This window comes from Nymphaea colorata, chromosome 11 (genome assembly GCF_008831285.2).
Source record: "Nymphaea colorata isolate Beijing-Zhang1983 chromosome 11, ASM883128v2, whole genome shotgun sequence".
Taxonomy (NCBI): Eukaryota; Viridiplantae; Streptophyta; class Magnoliopsida; order Nymphaeales; family Nymphaeaceae; genus Nymphaea; species Nymphaea colorata.
In genome coordinates, this window is record NC_045148.1 from 4,728,994 (window position 1) to 4,748,916 (window position 19,923).

General features: G+C 42.2%; 1 protein-coding gene across 2 annotated transcripts; it reads right to left on the reverse strand.

Moving 5' to 3' along the window:
* Positions 1–269: 269 nt before the first annotated feature.
* On the reverse strand, positions 270–7,268 carry LOC116264182 (nuclear transcription factor Y subunit C-2-like). Of its 2 annotated transcripts, none has more exons than XM_031644254.2 (3): positions 7,045–7,268; positions 6,821–6,859; positions 270–1,609 (listed from the first exon to the last, which is right to left on the reverse strand). In XM_031644254.2, the coding sequence occupies exon 3, from the start codon at positions 1,546–1,548 to the stop codon at positions 715–717; it is 834 nt and encodes a 277-aa protein (XP_031500114.1). In that variant the 5' UTR covers positions 1,549–1,609; positions 6,821–6,859; positions 7,045–7,268; the 3' UTR covers positions 270–714. The 2 variants fall into 2 exon arrangements, with proteins under 2 accessions (XP_031500114.1, XP_049936491.1); XM_050080534.1 differs by having other exon boundaries at positions 270–1,659.
* Positions 7,269–19,923: the final 12,655 nt, after the last annotated feature.

Sequence of the window (19,923 nt, forward strand, 5' to 3'; positions counted from 1 at the left end):
ACTTAAAAGGCTCAATGAAAATGGAGGAAAAAGTTAAGTTTGGAGCATAGGGCGGGCCAAAAATCAAAGCTCTACTAAGCCATTATCCAACTCCTTCGAATTGGATTTAACATTACTTTTCAAACCGTTAACTAAGACTGGCATCGATACCCTTTCCTTAAACTTGACCATGGAAAACTGGTTAGGTTGCAACTTTTAAAGAAAGTTGCCTTACAACATGAGTAATTTTTTTATGGGTTCTGAAAAAATACAATCCAGGCTGGTAGATAGGAACACAATCGAAATAAATCACATTCAAATGGTCAATTTTGAATAAAATCACCCCACAGCATTTTATGGCTACTGTCACCTATGCTTACAGCTGTATGCTTACAGCTGTATTGAGTCTGCCCTCAAAGAAAGATGGACAAACATAATCGAAATGGACCAGTACGTCCTGTCTCTTCAAAGTGAACAGAACACTTCAAAAGTCCAACATCGCACAATAATCTACCATAAATCGAACTAACACCCCAGCCAAGGTGTTCACAGGAGGCCACTACAGTGCAGAATATAACCTGAACTCCGCCTGCCCAATTCTTTGTTGTCAGTGATGGAGCAAACAACCGTAACATGATTTATCGCACAAGGCACACCAGACACAATCTAGTAAATTACAGTTTATGACACTTCGATTCCAAATTAATTCAACATGTCCAGCAGAAATTGACAAACTCAGGCATTGTCTGCTGCCTGCTGTTGTTGCTGCTGCTGAGACTGTTGCTGTTGTGCTTGGGCTGGTTGCTGCTGCTGCTGCTGCCAAGGCATGTAAGCAACAGGACGCGCCTGTTGATAGAGTGCTGACTGATCGACTGGCTTACCAACCATCATTCCAGGAGCCCCTACCTGAGGCATTGCCTGCGGAGGCATATAGTAATATGGAATGGCATCTGGCTGCATTCCTACTGCAGGTAAAGCAGCCCTCGGGATGCCAAGCCCTTCTTCTTTCAATTCATCCCTCGGTACAATGTCAACAAGGAAGTCAAAGATATCTGTCCTAGTTATGGCTGCAGCTATGTCGTTTTTCTGCAGGGTTCTCCGTTTGTTCTCCTCGGTGTGAATCCATGATCGCAATGTCAATTCCAAAATGAACATTTCACAAGCCTTGGCAAATATTACAGGTGCCTCAGCTGAAATCATCCTAACATCCTCGTCAGCCTTCATTATCTTCTTGATCCTCGCCAGTGGCAGGCTGTGATTCTTAAAATCGGTTGTCTGTTCAATATCCCGGACCTGATTCGCCCAAAATGCTTGGAGTTGCTGCTGCTGCTGCTGCTGCTGTTGATGATGAAGATGCTGGTAAAGTTGATGTTGGGCAGCAAGCTGAGCAGGGGAAGCAGCAAACGGTGCTGCCGGTTGTGTAGGTGCTGGCACAGCTCCAACAATGGAACCACCACCAGGCGCCACGATTGGAGCAGGTTGATAAGGAGAAGCTGCATATGCCATTTGAGGAGCTCCACTCACAACACCCATAACAGGCTGCTGTTGCTGCTGTCCTGACTGGTCCATGATGAAACCAGAGTATAACACCCGTACTACAAGGAATCCGGTTTGACTGAGCAAGAATCACCTAAATGTTGGAAAAAGAAGTCACCTTAAAGTAGCAGTCACTACATATATCTGGCATTCAAAACAAATACATCCTCTGTTGTAACTTCACACTGAGTGCACTGCAGCAATATGAAACCTGAATCCAAATTTTGCATTTTGCTACAAAAAGTATAACTGATATAGAAGCCAACAGCTGATTAGAACAACATGAGTGCATTCTGACAATTGGCATTTTTCAGACAAAGACAATAAGACAACTGAGAGTATGAAATGCTCTAAGAAATTAACAATGTTCACCATACAGGTCGTTGGGAAGATTCATGCTATCACCAAAAGAACATCAGCTTTAGCTCTAAATATTCAAACATATACTGTTCTTTTCACCAGATGTGGATGTAGCACGACTATTCCAAGCAAGAGAAACCATTAACCTCTTTTCACTACTCATATACTAGTATAAGATGGTTTGTAAATGTGATTGTGCTTGAATTATTTGAAAGTTCCATATAATCATATTTTGACCTGTTGTTTTCCCTCCAAGAAAATTTTCTGTTAAAAGATCCCAAAACAGTAAAAGAAGAAGCATATCACTTCCAAAGAACAGTGCAAAACAGAAAATTCACAAGCAGTTCACGGCAACACTCCACAGTCCTGCCAGTGGTTCACAAATCTGAACCATCAACAGAAGACAATAATGGAAATTAATCTGAAATTTGAAACTAAAAAACCTCCGTGCAGCAAGAATATTGACAACTATAACATGATCCGCTCGGCACTCCAACAGCAATTATGCTTCCTCCTACCATTTTCTTCAAAGAAAGATACGGTACTGGGAATTGTTTTGCAAATCTGTGGCCTATATGCAAAACGCCCTACAGTCATGACTTCCACCAAGCCTCTCCAAACAACATTTCAAATTTTCAAGTAATCACACTATTTATGGACCACCAAATCTCCTAGTCTGTCAAATCTTTAGTGGAAGTTCTATATTTATAACTATCAAGATATAAGACCTACATAGCTAAATGCACCAGGTAGACAGAAAACAGTAGAAAGAAAAGAAAAAGGAAAAGAAGACACAAGATGGGGAATTTGAACTTCCGCATCCCAACCAACATATTAAGTAAAAAATGAACCAAAAATTTTGGAGTTTTAAGGTAAAATATACCGGCCCGAGAATGGGTACTAGCTTCAAGGTTTTATGCCACTGAGTGAGCGATAAAGTCTCTCAACCTAGATGTAGCGTCTTCAGGATCCAAAAAAATAAAAGGTATCACGTGCATTCCTTACTTTTCATTATAGTCAATATCATCATTTGCTCAATCAAAATTCGCATAACATCAGAGTAATTACAGGATGAGCGAAAGCTGTTAGCCGATCAAAATTCGCATCTCATCAGATATTCGCAGGGGAAAGCTTCATATTATGCACTCACAACAAAGCACTACACATTTATTATCCTATTAGGATTTACAAGTAGACGCTGAGTCAGAGCAGCCTGATTAGTGGCCTGCAGAAGTTTGGCAATCTCATAAATTTCAGAAAAAATACCCAACTACATGACTGGTTAACAAGCCAACTGGATCAAACCTGACTCCTATGGGCCCTAGTCTAGCCACTTAGTTGATTGGGATTCAATCCGATCTAACCTTACATAAATTATACACTTTTTATCTTAACCCTTCTAACAAGACATCAAAGTAATAGAATGATTATAAAGTGGAATATTAACCTTTTTAGAAGAAAAAACTAGAAACTGAAAACACAACATAGTGTTCCTAGTGATTCGAACGTATTAAAAATATAAAAATTATGACATAAAGATGAAAAGGAAAAACACACCACAGAAATCATGTACCTGAAAAAACCTAGCACCTGATCTTGGGGTTGAGCTGGACCTGACTCTTATTGAGCCTGGTCTTAAGCAGCAGAATGGGCTAATGGATACCCAATTACTTGTCCAACCTTATCCTTCAAATACTCAAGCATCGTTTTACTATGTTCTACAAAATACTCAAGCATCGCTTTACTATGTTCCACAACAGGAACTTTTAGTTGGCACATCATTCGTTAAATAATGAGAATGCCGAAAATACACATTATAGAAGAAAATAACATGTTCACTTAAAAAGCAACACAGGAATGCCTATGTACAAGAATCCAAGTAAAAAATGTCAAAAAGTGTCATATTTTTTAATATTGTGCTGCGAGACACCTAAAAGAACAAATTTCTACATATCCACCAAAATGGAGAGTCAAAATAATTCCATCAGCAAAACTATAAGATATATAGGTCCTTTTTCTCAGCCTAAGTACCTCATTGCAATTTCCCTTACCATATTTTCAGGTACTGTGTTACCAAGTAAATGTACCTACCATTTTTAAAGCAACCACACACCAACTCAGGAGATGCAATAATTTCCTCATCCGGCTTCAGAAATTTCAATTAGAGAATAAACAAATGGCTCAAAGACATAGCAACAAAAGAAGATTGATAATGCATCTTCTGGACAATGCCATCAATCAAGTAATATGGGAACTAAACCAGAAATTAATCAGTGATTATTTTCATTTCTCCAAAGGTCACTAATTAACTGTCATTTGGAAACCACAGGTTGCCATTGCGTTACTTTTTAGTTTTACAAAAGTGAAAGTGTGCAAATAAATTTTTAATGGTGTATTATATGTAGATGCACGATGAACATATTAGTTTGACCATCAAGAAGATTTACTACTTGCCTATTGTATCAGATAGCTAGACATGCCTTAATAAAGCACCTATCCTTTTTGTAAAATCTTTGTGCAGATAAATGGAAAAAGTAGCTGCAGGTGGTTGAGACAGGATTTTTGTAAAGAAGGAGATAGACAACACTTTATACCAATCAGTATTTTTATTTCAAGAGAAGAAACTGCCACACAAACTTAGTCATCTGACCTGAACATGACACATTTTCTGCAGGAGATCCACTTTGGTTCTCCAAGACAACTTACGACAAATGCCAAGAGGTTTGATTAAAAATCAAATAACAATGAATAGTCAAATAGTATTTCCACCTATGTCACACGGACACTTCAAAATGGGCCAAGTACCGGTGTCGACACTCCGACACCTGGATACCGACACTTGGACACGGCAGGATACTTTTTGGATTGGGTCTGGGTCAGACCCAATCCGAACCACTTTACTAACTCGACATTCTTTGTTTTGTTTGAGACTTTCTTTCTTATGACTTATGAGATTGGTCATGAACAATGTTTTGTTTGAGAATCTGAGACTTTCTTTCTTATGACTTATGAGATTGTAAGAGTGAATTATTAATTTAATGTTTTTTTAATTTTTTAAAATATAAAATTCGACGTGTCCGCGTATCCTAAAATTTTGAAAATTGCCGTACCCGCACCCATAGGATACCCGTACCCGTATCCGTGTGACATAGATTTCCACCAAATTTTTTCTAATTTAACCAATGTGTACAACCAGATGAAAATATGCAAAGCCCATACATCAAAATCCTGTAAATCCAGAATCCACCGGCTTCATCCAATCCTATGTAAAAATAAGTACCTCATCAAACATTACTTGTACAGTGGTCCTGAAGATAGGAAAATGACAACCACTTTTCCTGAGGAAATGGAAATGGACATGATGGTTACATCGTAGACACAACCAATGGTGACAACAACTAACCTCAAACAACCTGGGCCTAGACTTGGCTTGGCTGTACCATGGTTCCAATTTAGCTCGACTTTAACATATGGATTTGACCTGGCTCAATCACTCATATCATTACTTATCTATCTGGTGGATTTCCCAACAATGACAAAGATGAGAAGTTCTAAACTTTGTCTTGATTGTGCTGCCGAAGTAGGTTCACATGACCAACTGTATTTCCAAAAATCACAACTGCCAAGCATGAAAATGGAATTGGCATTTTAAACACTCCACTAATACTGAAAAACACAAAAAGAAAAAAGATCTTGAAGAAAGGGCCTTACAAAGAGATAATGGCTATTAAACTAATAACTATAAAATATACCAGCAGTATTGGCGTATTGTTCTTTTTTTAAGGATCAATGACAAAGAAGAAAGCATGCTAGCACGGTCAGGTTTTTTGTCACATCTCAAGGTAACAAACATTGACATAAAAAGTTATCCGATATGGACATACAAACATACCACTTTTTAAAAAAGTATTGCATTTTATCACAACGATAATTCAATGAACTACGGAACTATGTCACATTGGTGCTTCTAAATGGCTGCCACATCTGTGTCAATGCTGGTGCTGGTGCTTCTCCGACACAGCAACGTTCAGTTTGGTGAGCCGAACCAGGTCAAAACTGACCATTTTAAATGTGCACATAATTAAATTATCTTTAAAACAAAAAATTAATATATAAATATAAATAAATAAGGCTACTGAACAGTTAAATAACTATGTAACATATGATTTATATACATACTACTGAACAGTTAAATAACTATGTAACATATGATTTATATACATATATAGTTATATACACCCTAGCCGCACCCGCACCTAAGTTTTTTTTTTTTTTTTAAATTGCCGCATCCACACCAGCACTCCGCAGTCACGTGACATAGCTATGGAACTACATCTTTTTGTTTTTATGTCAAATTCTACATGGTCCAGATTAGCTGCCACAACAAGCTCTTCCAGTTAGGGATTTATGAACCACCTATCCGTCATTTTATAGCATATGAATAAGGAATCAGCAGATGGATATCTGATGCCAATTAAACAATTGTTTCATTGGTTAGGGTTGCTACTATGCATATCAACCTGAAGAATATTTTTTGTAAGCATCCCATGACGTTTTTCTTCATGTATACAGTAACAAATGGACACTGACACATCCATAGACAGCTTGGTAACACATCATTTGATCTCGCTAGACGATACCAGTATGCAGTGAGTCAGGATTTTGGCAGTCTTGTCAACAGCAGTGGCATCATAATCTTCGAGCAGCAACCAACACTAAGAAAAGAAGACCAGAAAACCGAGAGAACGAGGACACGGGATCATAAAAAGCAAAACAGCTTCTCTCTCTCTCTCTCTCTCTCTCTCTCTCTCTCTCTTGCTCTCAAATAGAAACTTCAATAGGATCAACAAGACGTAGCCAAAGGCAGAAAACACCAATCTAAATTAACAAACATACTGAAACACTGAGAAAAGCAGATCATGCGACATGCTCAATAAAACATTACCCCTTAAACCGGAAAATAACCTTCACAAAACCTTCCAATCTGCAAGACCAAACAAAAAACAGGTCACAGGAGAATGAAAAATTAGGGTTTTGAAGGAATGATCCAAATATATAACAAGCAACAACCAAAGAAAACGGAAACAAGCATATCATCTGAAAGCTACGCATCAGACACTCCGATGCATAAGGAACAAAGAAGAACCAAAGAACAAGAGAGAAATGCACCCGTGATCATACTAGGAGCCGCTGCAGACGCATCCATCGACCGGAAGAGAGAGAGCGGGGAGGGAGAGAGACAGAGAGAGGTAGACGTCTAATTGGTGCGCGCCTTGGCCATATCCCGGAAGTCAAAGTCTTTTCTAAAGCATCACTACAACGGGAGAATGTGGTGGGACGAACAGGTAAATTTTCGAATCAAACGAGGTCCTAAACTCTCTCTCTCTCTCCCCCCACTGGGCCTGAAAAGTTAAAAGACGGCACCAGGAAGCCCTTTATTTGCTCGACACGTTTCTAGATGGATAAACGTGGCAGGAGCTGAGGCAGTGACAGTACGGACGGACGTCTTTCTGTTCAGTGGGGCCCACTCATTGGATGCCTGTGGGTTCCAGACTTGCAGCTGCTGGTAACGGCGGTTCCGAACTGAAAATGGGTCTTGGATCTCGGATCGGGCATAAAATGAAACTTTTGAGGCCCGATCCACCGAATGTAGCCCGTTTAAATAAAAAAAAAAAAAAAAAGAGGCAAAGAGAAGGGCTTATGTATTGCTCTGTGATTGGTAAATCCATACTCGGATCGGGTTACTGGGTCAGCGAGTTACTCGTCGATTCGGTCGAGTATTCAAATAAATTACTGCAAGTTAGGCCGAGTGGAACCGAGTCAAATGCAAGTTGGGCCAACATTGACTTATGGCCGGATGTATTCGTTGTATCAGACGGTTCCCAAGTCAGCCTGACGGTTTGCCAAGTAGGCAGTGTTCACTGGTGAAAGGAACCAAATGGGGTCTTATGGACCCTTTGGTTTTTCGTGCTGCCTACATCTTACGGTAAAAAGGTTAGCGGGACTTCATTCTCTATTAATGTCATTTATTCGCTAATCCTGTAGTTTATTGTAATGGATGAGCTGACCCTCTCATCTATTTAGGGGCAGAGGCAGAGGCAGGCGTAGGTAGTTGCTCATACAGACCCACAAAATGTGTTTATTTTCATAATGTAAACTTCATGACAGTTTTTTTCGCTTACATACAAGTGCTCTTTCAAAATTTAAAACTGTATAACTAATGAATTTAAAACTGTATAACTAGTGTGTCTTAGCTAACATTTTCTGGTTTCTGATGCATCTATTATGATAGTTATAAACATGGCTCATGACTATAATATAATGTAACCTACTTAGGCATGACATCGCAAACTTGATCTCACTATTATGGGCCTTCTTTCAAAATAGGTTCTTTAGTGTAACTCAATTATCTATCTCATTCTTTTCAATGGTTTTATGCACTTATATTTAACTATTATGCGTATGTTTTTCAAACCTAGCTCCATTTTTTGTCAATGATATTCCTCTCTGGTTATTGTAATATAACTTTACTAGCTCTTGATTAGGATATAATTTAAAATCTTTTTTATAATTAAGCAAATGTGGTCACAATATTGTAGATTGTATATTGAGTTTTTTGAGAAAATTGAACAACAAAACTTTATCTTTTTACAAAACAAAACGTTTGTTCTACCTCTAACAAGAAAAATACAACCAAAGGTAGATTTGGTGTCATTGTTATTATGAGCAAAGTCAGTATTAGAATAGCCAACTAGAACGAGCTCTTCATTCTGATAGCATAATTTCAGCCTTTTATTGATCTTTATATAGATTTTTCTTTTAACTGCTTATCAATGGGGCCAATTTGGATTTCCTCATATCATCTAACAAGACATATTGGAGAAAAAAAAATTGAGCGATCTTCATATTTTGTATCAATCAATCAACAAAATGCATGGCATGAAAATTAAAGAATAATGACAAGTCTAGACACACAAGTCTGAGACACAGTTTTATAAGACAAATGATTGATGATGACGTTATTATTAAATACCTAAAATCATGCCAAAGATTGGTAATTGATTGACAAAAGGCATTTCAAAAAAAAAAAAAAAACTATACTTGTGATGTTGAGGAAAATGAGATTGATGTCATTAAAATCATGTATCATGAAAACCAACCTAGTGCATGAAGATCTCATATGCCTAGGTTCGGTGAATAAATTAGAATATTGAAAACTCATTTATTATGTGTGTTTGCCATTTGTATTTGTTCTGTAGTTCAGAAATATCTCTTAATGAGTTTATGCACATATGTGCCTTTAGGTACAACTGTGTCTTAAGTTAGCACTTCGTTAAACTTATGTACATGAGTGTAGAAGTTTGAGCCATTTTTTATGAGAAAATACAATTCTCTAAAGTACTTATAAATGCAGAATTAACAAACAACTCTAAATTGTGTTAACTTAAAATCTATACAAAAATATTTCCCTAAAAATTTTATACATGACAGAAATTTTGGCTAGTATGAGAGCGTCTAATTCAAAGTAAGTTCACCATTAACCTTAAAGGAATGTCGATATTGAAGTAGCCCGTTTGCACATTCTCCTTCAATCTTTCGAGATGAGACTTCGCATTTCAACTCTTGTGTGATTGAAGAGAAGGCACCGAGGTCTTCTTGATCTTCTGTTGGGTAGATGCGTGGTCAAGAGGAGCCACAACCGTCGGAGCACTTGAGGATCCTACAGCCGTCGTTCCTTAGGCCGAGGGGTTGAGGAGAGACAAGAGACATGAGGAAGGAGGAGGAGAAGGCCGTCGGTTGAAGAATGTTGAAGTCATCGCCAAGGAAGGTGTCGGATTCCACAAGGGTTGGAAGAGAAGGGGAGGGCATCAAAAGCAAGGGGACGCGAGGGGAGAAGGGAGAGCACCACAGCGGGAGATGGCATGCGAGAGGGAGAGAGGAGAGCTCGGGTGAGCAGAGAGAATGCAAATTCAAAAATGAATTCTTCTATTCCAAAAAGCATCCCAATTACAAAGAGCTAAAATCTTATATACATCCTACTGTGACTCGGTTCACAAGTGGAACGAACAGGTTCACGCTCTATCAAAGCTTGAATAAAATGAGACATAATCCATTTCGATATTTACAAAGAGAGTTGAAATGCAATAAGCAAAGAACTTAAGCAGATTGGGCGTGATGCCCCTAATCTAATGAACCGCCGTTGAGCCTTGTGAGCCCAAGGTGGGGACCTCGTCTGGGTTGCTGCCCAGACTTCGGAATTTGGATGCTATGTTAGACCCATGTGGCCTAGCCAATTCACCTAGGTTCCTTGGCCTAATGGTGGGCGTCGGGCCGGGCCGCCGCCGGGCCCGGGCTAGGATTTTCCGGGCTCGGGCCGGGCTTGATAGGCCTGCCCGGGTCGGCCCGGTTCTGCCCATTTAAGTTTAAAAAATATATATTTTTTAATTTTTTTTGTTTTAATAATATATATTTATTATTAATCAATATATTTTATATTTAAAAAATATTTTATGATTAAAAAATTATTTTTTACTTTTAAACGGGCCGGGTTGGGCCCGGACCAAGACCCAGGCTATCGGGCCGGCCCGGCCCGATGCCCACCCTTACCTTGGCCTAGATCGTCTCATTGGATCGTGGGTCGGGACTCGTAATAGATGTAGACTCTTCTAGACCAGGGAGTCCTAACTTTGGTCCAATTAGGTCTTAAGGAGTACCCTTGATTTGCATGCACTCGACCTTAGTTGCTCCTTCCACTCCTCCCACTGCAACTTGTCCAAGTGCCGATGTAACCTCCTCTGCTGGATCTGAATCCTTCTGAAGTGATTGAGCCCACATGGCCATGGGTCTATGCCCGCACCGGCTGGTCTCTACCTGTTCTGTGCTAGTAGGGTTCGGACCTAGAGTAGGGTCCGTAATAGATCCCCCCCTCCTTAAATTGAGCTTGTCCCCAAGCTCCTTCATAGGGGAAGCGATGAACCACCGACCCAAACTCTTCCCACAAAGTGCCTCTATCAGGCCCTTCCCATTCAACTAGTACCTCATGCCTTGTTCTTCCCTGCAACTTCATATATCTGTGCTTGAGGATTCGGTGGGGAGTAGGCAGTTGATCTGGTACTTGCTCCACCAATGTAGGCACGTCTCCATGATGTGGTTTGAGACGTGTAACGTAAAAAACATGAAAGCACCTCAAATATGTGTCTAGGGACTGATTGACAATCTCACTCTACCCGTCAGTCTGCGGGTGATGGGTTGTACTAAAGTTCAGTGTTGTACCCATCAGTTTCATGTAGTTCTGTCAGAACGCACTCATAAAAATTGAATCTCTATTGCAAACTACAGATTGAAGCATCTCGTGGACTTTTCTGACATACTCTTGGTACACACTAGCCAGAATAGGCCCCTGATATGAACATGGCAAAGGTGCAAAGTGGTTGTACTTTGTGAGCCTATCCACCACTACTAACACTGCTTCATTGCCTTTTGATCGAGACATGGCATCAATGAAGTCCATGGTTATATCTGTTCATGATTTTGTGGGGATAGAGAGTGGATTCAGGTGTCTCGGAGGCTTGATGGCCTCGTATTTCTCCCTTCAACAAACCATACACTGTTAATATATCTCTTCACTTCAGCTTTAATTCTCTACCACCAAAATTGGGCATTTATTCTGCTAAGGGTTTTGGCAACCCCTTCATGTCTTGCAGCCGGTGAATCGTGGAAATGCTGCAGGAGCTCCTGTTTGAGCTCTAAATAAGGAGGAACCACTGCTCATTTTTCCTGTACAAAAAAATTTTCTTAACCGAGTACAATGGAATCGATCCTAGGTTTTGCTCAATGGAGGCTTTGATGAGCCTTATAAACTGTGATCTGCTTGTTGGTTGGTGGCCAACTTGTCCCATAGACTCGTTTCCACTACAGATAATGTCATTAACTGCTCAGTTAGACAAGATAGAGAATCTGTTGCTGTATTCTCAAGACCTTTTTTATACTCAATTTCGAAGTTATACCCAAGTAACTTTGCTAGCCATCGTTGTTGTGTTGGGGTAGAGACTCTTTGCTCAAGCATATATTTCAGACTATTCTGATCCGTCTTGACTACAAATTTGCGCCCTATCAAGTATGGATGCCACTTCTCCACTGTGAGTACTATTGCAAGCAACTCCTTCTCATAGGTTGAGAGGGGTTTGGACTGGCTAGTAAGGGCCTTGGACATATGCGCAATGGGATGTCCATCCTGACCAAGTATCGCCCCTACTCCAACATCACATACATCGGTTTCCATTGTGAAGGTTTTGTTGAAGTCCGGTAACGTAAGCATAGGCGCGGTCATGAGGGTTGATTTTAGTCTATAAAGGCAGACCTTGTTTTTTCTGTCAACTGAAAGGCTCATTTCTTGAGCATTTGGGTAAGAGGAGCGGTGATGATACCATAACCTTGAATAAATCTCCTGTAATATCCCGTAAGACCAAGAAATCCTCTCTTCCCTTTTAAATCTTTGGCAGTGGCCATTTGTCCATGGCGTGTAGTTTTTCAGGGTCTGCCCGAATCCCTTCTCGGGTCACAATATGCCCGAGGCACCCGATGAAAGATTGCCCAAAACTACACTTGGACATCTTTGCATACAACCAATTTTCTCTCAAAATCTGAAGAGTTGTGGCGAGGCGTTCCACATGTTGTTCCTCACTCCGACTGTAGATTACGATATCATCAAAGAAAACCAAAATAAAGTCTTTGAGGTAACTTCTGAATGTTGTTTATACACCTCTGAAAAGTTGCAGGTGCATTGGTCAAACCGAAGGACATGACTAGGAACTCGTAGTGCCCGTCATGTGTTCTAAATGTGGTCTTGGAGATGTCATCCACATGCATCTGGATTTGATGGTAACCTACCCGTAAGTCTATCTTCGAAAAGATTGTGGCTCCGGTTAACTCATCTAGTAATTCGTCAATTACAGGAATTGGGTGCCGATCCTTGACAGTGGCTTCATTTAACGCTCTCTGTTGTCAACACAAAAGCACCAAGTGTTGTCATTTTTCTTTACCAAGAGGACGAGAGAAAAAAAGGGACTGCTGCTTGACCTAATTATGCCACCTTCGAGCATTTCTTTAACTAGGCACTCGATTTCTGCCTTCTAGCTGTACCCGTATCTGTATGGTCTGACGTTTACGGGTTCAGCTCCTTGAGCCATAATTATCTGGTGATCATAGGACCTTTTCGGGGGAAGACCCTTAGGTTCCGCGAAGACATCTTCATACCTATCCAACACTGCCTGGACTTTCTCGGGTATTCTTGCTCTTCTTTCTCGGGTACTTCTGTGGCCATTGCCACTACCCAGTATGCGGGTTGTTAAGCCTCCAAAGATTTCAAAGTGGCCTTTGGCTCAACATTGGTGTTGACAGCTGTCAAGGTGACCGGCTTGTCGCCCCCTTCCTTTAGGAAAATCATAGTCATGTTTTTGAAATCTCATGACATGATTCCTAAAGGTTCCAGCTACCACTAATGGGGAGAACCAACAAATCGACCTTGAATGGTATCTTTTGCAATGTAAGGTCCACGTCCTTGCAAGCATGAGAACATGACAGTCGAGACCCATTTCCAACTAGAATTGTCAGAGGTAACTACGGGGTCAAAGGGTAATCAACAGCTTGGACCGTTTCCATGCTCATAAAGTTGTGAGTTGCCCCTGAATCGAGAAGGACAACCACCTTTCTTCCATTGATCTTTCCCACTATCTGCATAGCATTCAGCCTGCGGGGGTCCATCATGGAATGGTAAGACCCTTCACTCTCTTCTTTCGGTTCTTCTTTTGGGGCCTATGGCTGTGGGGTTTCTTCCTCATCTTTTTTCAGAGGAATCTAAATCTGTTCCACTTTCACCACTGCTCTCTCACTACTGTCGTCGACCAACTGTAAACGGTTGAAGGCCTTACACTTATGGTTCCGATCTCATTTCTCTTTACATTTAAAGCACAATTTCTTGCACCTTAACTTGGTTGGTTATATACGTAACAGGAGGTCTATGCGCATGAGTGGGCTTGTCTTCATCCTTCTTGATGTAAGGAGATCTATCATTTCTTTTCAAATAAGAACCTTGGGAAAACAACGATTTCCTTTTGTGGCCATCTGCTTTTCAAGTTTTTTTCAAAGCTCTTTTTTCTATGAGTCTTTCTTCATAGATTCTTACCATAGTGAAGCATTCATCCAGACTCGTGTATCTTTGGGTCTTCATATCAATTTTTATTTCATCCTTGAGACCACCCTTAAATGCACCGATGAGGGACCTTTCTGTCCATTGGACCATGCTAGCGAGTCTCTCAAACTGTTTTTGATAAGCTTGGACCGTGGTAGTTTGGACCAAGTTTTTTAGCTCCTCATCATAATCGACAAAGGTTGAATCTCCAAAGCGTAATTGAAGAACGGCTTTGAACTGCTCCCAAGTAGGTTCATCCCTGTTATGTTGGTACCATAGATACTAACTCATGGCATCACCTTCCATATACATCATTGCAATTTCTATCCATTCATCTCTTTTCATGTATTGATAGGTAAAATATCTTTCCGCTTTAAATATCCATTCATGTAGGGCTTCTCCATTAAATTTCAGAAAGTCATATCAGACCGTGGGAGTCTGTCGTTGTTCCTGTCTTTGATTCTCTCTGGCTCTACGGGGAGGGTGATCTTCATCGTCCTCCTCAGACTCATGATATGTCTGGTTCTGGCTACTATGAGAAAATCATGGAGTATGATTAGAAGTTCTTTGCTGCTTGTCATTTGGCTTATTGGAGACCCATGTAGGTTGGACAAGCTATAGAGGAGGGACTTCGGGTTTGGTTCTCCTTGCCTCGTTTCCCCTAGATCCATCATGATTGGTGTCAATATGCGAGACATTTGGATCTACCTCGTGAATGACATGAGGATTGGAAGGTCCTCCAAGAACTCCTTTGCCTTTATCCATTTGTGGGGGATTAGGACATTGGGTTGTCCTTTCACCCAGCACCGTAAGCTGGGATGATGTAAAGGCTTCAAACATAGCCTTTATATAGTCCATATTCTTTTTCCTGGAGGCTTCTTGCTTTTCCATTTCTCTTTTCATTTTGTTCATTTCTTGTTCCATTTGTTGCACTTTTTCCCACTCAAATATTTGGATTTCTACCAAATCTATTGGTTGAGGCTCATCTTGGCTTGAGGGAACTTCTTCGAGGACTGGTTCCTCGGGAGTGGGTTGTTTCTTGGACTTGTCCATTTGTAGGGTATAGCTAGACCAACGCCAAGGAAACTGCCCAATGCTGACCAAGACTGACTAAAACTCTGAAAAACGGTAAAAACACGCTAACTCTTCTACATTGACTGACACTGAAATCCAACTATACTACTGATGCCGAAAAGACTAACTCTGCCCACCACACTGCCGTTGCACTATCGTGTGTTTGTAGGCAAGGGAGACGGGTTGGCCCGCATACAAGTTAAATCCAAGATCTAACTGCCGACTGATGTAGCTGCCCCTGAAGTCGAATTCTTCTAGGGATCAAGTGCGTACAACTGCCAGATATAATCTCAAGACTCGCTCTGATACCAATTGTTAGGACCCGACCGGTGCAGACTAGAAAAGCCGCACCAATCCGAAATCCTACTCCCAAGATCTTCTTGAGGTAATCTAAAACCAAAAAGCCTAAGCAAATCAATACAATGATGTACCCGGTTGGACAGGACCCCGGTGCAAAAACCCACTAGGAAAGGGGATACAAGTAAGGGAAACCCGAAAACCTGTCAAGGGCCGAACCTACTACAAATCATAAAGAGGGTGTGAGGTCAATACAAACGCGAAGCAATACAAGTATGCACTCGCAACTCACTCAACAAACCATAATATAACATAGCAAACCACGCCTGAACCACAATAGGAAGGCTGGCTCACTCGCGGTCATGTCTTTGGCCAAGGGCCTCCGAGGTACCGCCAAGATGAGCAAAGGCCGTAGCCAGGCTAAAGCAAAAACAAAAGCAAAGATGGAAAAACTTCTACCCATGAATCTACAAGGGAGAAAGAGCACGATACCGGCCAAGACTAGCTTGGTGAACTTAGCACGAACAGACCCGGGATGAATACCAAATCTCAGGTATTTTCAGCTTCACGGTGGAGAAGGCCAACATGGAAGAATGCCCGTCGGATGAAGCCGAGAGAGGGGTGCCGCCTGCAGCCTGGTGATACCAATGGACGCCGGTGAATGCCGACCGCTCGGGCCAAGGAAGGCCGAGAAATGGTCGGGTCTTAGCAGTCGCCTGCTGCCGAAAGGCACTGGGCACTTGGCAGGTGTGGCCGAGAACGCCGATGTTGTTGTCTGTGATGGCGGCAGGAAGTGCCGAGGGGTCTGTCGAGGGGAGATCGGTAGCACCTGCCTTATGCCTGAAGTGGCTCGGCCACGCACGTTGGGAACGCCGATGAAGGTGTTGTTGCAGGCAGAGAAGAGGCCAGTCAAGCCCAGCAAGATTGCCGACTGAACCGGCTATTGACCCTAGTCCTTTCTAAGGCTGGGTTACGGTTTAGGTTGGAGAGGCTCTACGGGTAGGCTTGGACAAGAGGGAGAGGGGGGTTAAGGATAGCTAGAGGAAGTAGGCTAGCTTTCAGATAATTGGGCTAGGTGAAGGCAGAAAAGGATTAGGTCTTGAAGTGGGTCAAGGGAGCTAAGGACTGATCCAGGTGAGCGGAGGATTAGAATCGGTTCTAAAGGGCTCGGCTAAGGTCTAGTTGACTTAGTCCAGGTTTAGTTTTACTAGGTTAGGTGGGTTCGGGGGACCAAGGGGGGTTCGGACTAGGGAAGAGAGGTATTGGGTGTGATGGGACCCACTTGCTATTTAAGGGGCTGCTAAGGTTTAAGTTGGCCTAAGGGAATGCGGCGGCCAAGGAGTTTCCTACTTTGGTGCAAGGATGCCAAGCGGTTAGGGATTGCTAAAGTGGTAAGGGGATTCACGTGGATTGGGTTTCCTAATTGATAGGTTGAGGTAGAGGTGCGTGAGGCAGCTAAGGAAAGGGGTAGGGCTGAGCTGGTTATGCCCAGATGGTTGGCGCCTTGATGGTGGACACGTGGCCTAGATCAATGGCCAAGATCGATGGCGGGTAGGGTTTCCTAGCGATGAGGGGAGTGGGGCCGCTCTTTCCCAAAACGTAGGAAGGAGGATTGTGGCTACTATGATCCAACTTGGCAGGAGGACCAGGTGGGATGTGTTGAGATCTCCTCTCGATTAGATGGTGGACACGTGGGGATGATGAGAGGTGGAGATTGGATGCGGTTTAAGGCAGGTGGGCGAGGTCAAGGGAGTTGGCGACAAGGTAGGAAGGTGATGGGGATTGTGGCTAGGCTTTCCAAAATCGTAGGAATGGAAGGGGATGCGTGGAGGCATGTGGATGGGAGGTGAGACCCAGCTGGATTGCGAGGACCTTGGAGGGGGTAGATGCTTGACACGTGGATGGATAGAGGGTTGAGGTAAGGCTGCAGTTTAGGGTTGACTCGTGAAAAGGGTATGGGAAAGGAAAGAAGGGCGGCGCGAGGCTATCCTTCCTAAAACGAAGGAAGAGGTAGATCTCGGCAAAAGGGACGAGCTGGACCAAATGGGAAGGTCGAATGACGTGGCAGACATGTGGCAAAGGGCTAGTTGGATAGATGACACGTGGCACAAGGGACGGCAAGGATGAAAACAAGAGAGGAAATGTAGGAACTTTCCGAAAAGGGGAGCCGGCGGCCAAGGGATCCACGTGGCAGCGCCGGCTGCTTAGGGTAAACCTTAATGCGGTTTTCCTTACTTTTGATCAGAATACCCTCACGAATCTATTGATCATTGATGGAATAGTAGTTGTGTTGGTCGGAATTTCAAATTTTCGGCCGAGCGTGGAACTTCGTCTAGGAAGCTCCGATCCACACCAAACTTGGCCGAAAAGCTCTTCTTCTTGGGGTGATCCTTTTGATATTTGTTATTCTTTGATTTTTCGTTTGGATCAACCTTTTTCAAGCACTTTTAGGCTGCTGGACACAGGTGAGTGACAGGGAGAAAACCGAGGCTAGCTTGTTGAATTTTGAGATGAATCCATTGGTAAATCTCACTAAACTTGCACAGAATAGAACCAAGAATGCTCTCGAGCTGTTGAGACCCGTAAGAGGCAATTTGAGGGTGATTTCATCATAGGGAAAAGAGCCGATGTCTAGGGTGTGCACCGAGGAATCCACTCTTGCCTAAGGCCGAACTCAAGCCCAAAACACTACAACGTGTTGCTCAAAAACCATAAGGAGATTCAATGACTGACCTTAAAGGAATTTTGTTATTGAAGTAGCCTGTTTGCACGTTCTCCTTCAATCTTCTCGAATGAGACTCGACCTTTCAACTCTTGTGTGATTCAAGAGAAGGCACCGATGTCTTCTTGATCTTCCATGGGGTAGATGCGTGGTCAAGGGGAGCCGCAACTGCCAGAGCACTTGAGGATCCTAGAGTCATCGTTCCTTAGACCGAGGGGTTGAGGGGAGACGAGACATGAAGAAGGAGGAGGAAAAGGCCGTCTGTTGAAGAAGGTTGAAGCCGTCACCAAGGAAGGTGCCAGATTCCACCAATGGTTGGAAGAGAAGGGGAAGGCGTCACAAGCAAGGGGACACGAGGGGAGAAGGGAGAGCACCACCGCGGGAGAGGGGAGGCACGCGAGAGGGAGAGAGGAGAGCTCGGGTGAGGAGAGAGAATACAAATTCAAAAATGAATTCTTCTATTCCAAAAGGCATCCCAATTACAAAGAGCTAAAAGCTTATATACATCCTACTGTGACTCGGTTCACAAGTGGAACAAACCGGTTCATGCTCTATCAAAGCTTGAATAAAACAAGTCACAATCCACCTCGATATTTACAAAGATAGTTGAAATGCAATAAGCAAAGAACTTAAGCAAATTGGGCATGATGTTCCTAATCTAATGAACCGCCCTTGAGCCTTGTGAGCCCAAGGTGAGGACCTCGTTTGGGTTGCCACCCAGACTTCGGAATTTGGATGCTATGCTAAACCCATGTGGCCTAGCCAATTCACCTAGGTTCCTTGGCCTAGATCGCCTCATTGGATCGTGGGTTGGGACTCGTAATAGGTGTATACTCTTCTAGACCGAGGAGTCTTAACTTGGGTCCAGTTGGGTCTTGAGGAGTACCTTTGATTTGCACACACACGACCTTAGTTGCTCCTCTCACTCCTCCCACTGCAACTTGTCCAAGTGTCAATGTAACCTCCTCTGTTGGATTTGAATCCTTCTGAAGTGATTGAGCCCACATGGCCACGGGTCTGCACCCGTGCCGACTGGTCTCTGCTTGTTCTGCGCTAGTTGGGTTCGGACCTAGAGTAGGGTCTGTAACAGAGTCCAACCGAAGGAAAATCTGGTCAGGTTAGACTAAAACCTGACTCGTATCAACTATTGGATGATGGAAAAATAAGGAAACCCAAGTAACATTTTTGTGATAAGTTCGAAAGGTTATATGGAGATGGTGATGGTTTATGAATGTCTATAATGAACTTAAGTTTATTAAGGGGCCGGAGCCAGAATTTTTTTTCATGGAGCACTAAATATATAGTTAACAAATTTTCTATTGACTATGGAGCAATGACAATGACTGGGATCTCATGAGACTACCCCATATAACTGGACTCAAGTTCACCCAAGTTTCAACTCTGAATTAAGGTTCAAATGGTGGGTTCTGTAGTGCAAATAATACCAAACGTTAAGAGAATGATATACAAAACACAGACGTGGTGCTTTATATGATAGGTCAAACCAAACTGGTGTAGACCTTTGCATGTCAACCTTTATATAAAATTTATGCTCATTTAATATCATAAACTAATGTTAGTGCTTTGGGCTAATGCCTTTGCAGAAACAGTTTAGCATTTCAGTATGTTATCGCTTCCAGACAATGACTGCGTGGGAGATAAGAATTGCATTCCAATATGTTGAAGCTTCAAAATCAATCGAAACCATTAGCTCTAGGAGTTAACCTTTTGTATGAAATTAATGTTCAGTTAAGTTGAAACCTTT

Excerpts from the sequence above, each read along its gene's own strand:
- LOC116264182 (XM_031644254.2), bottom strand. The coding sequence starts at position 1,548 with ATGGACCAGTCAGGACAGCAGCAACAGCAGCCTGTTATGGGTGTTGTG.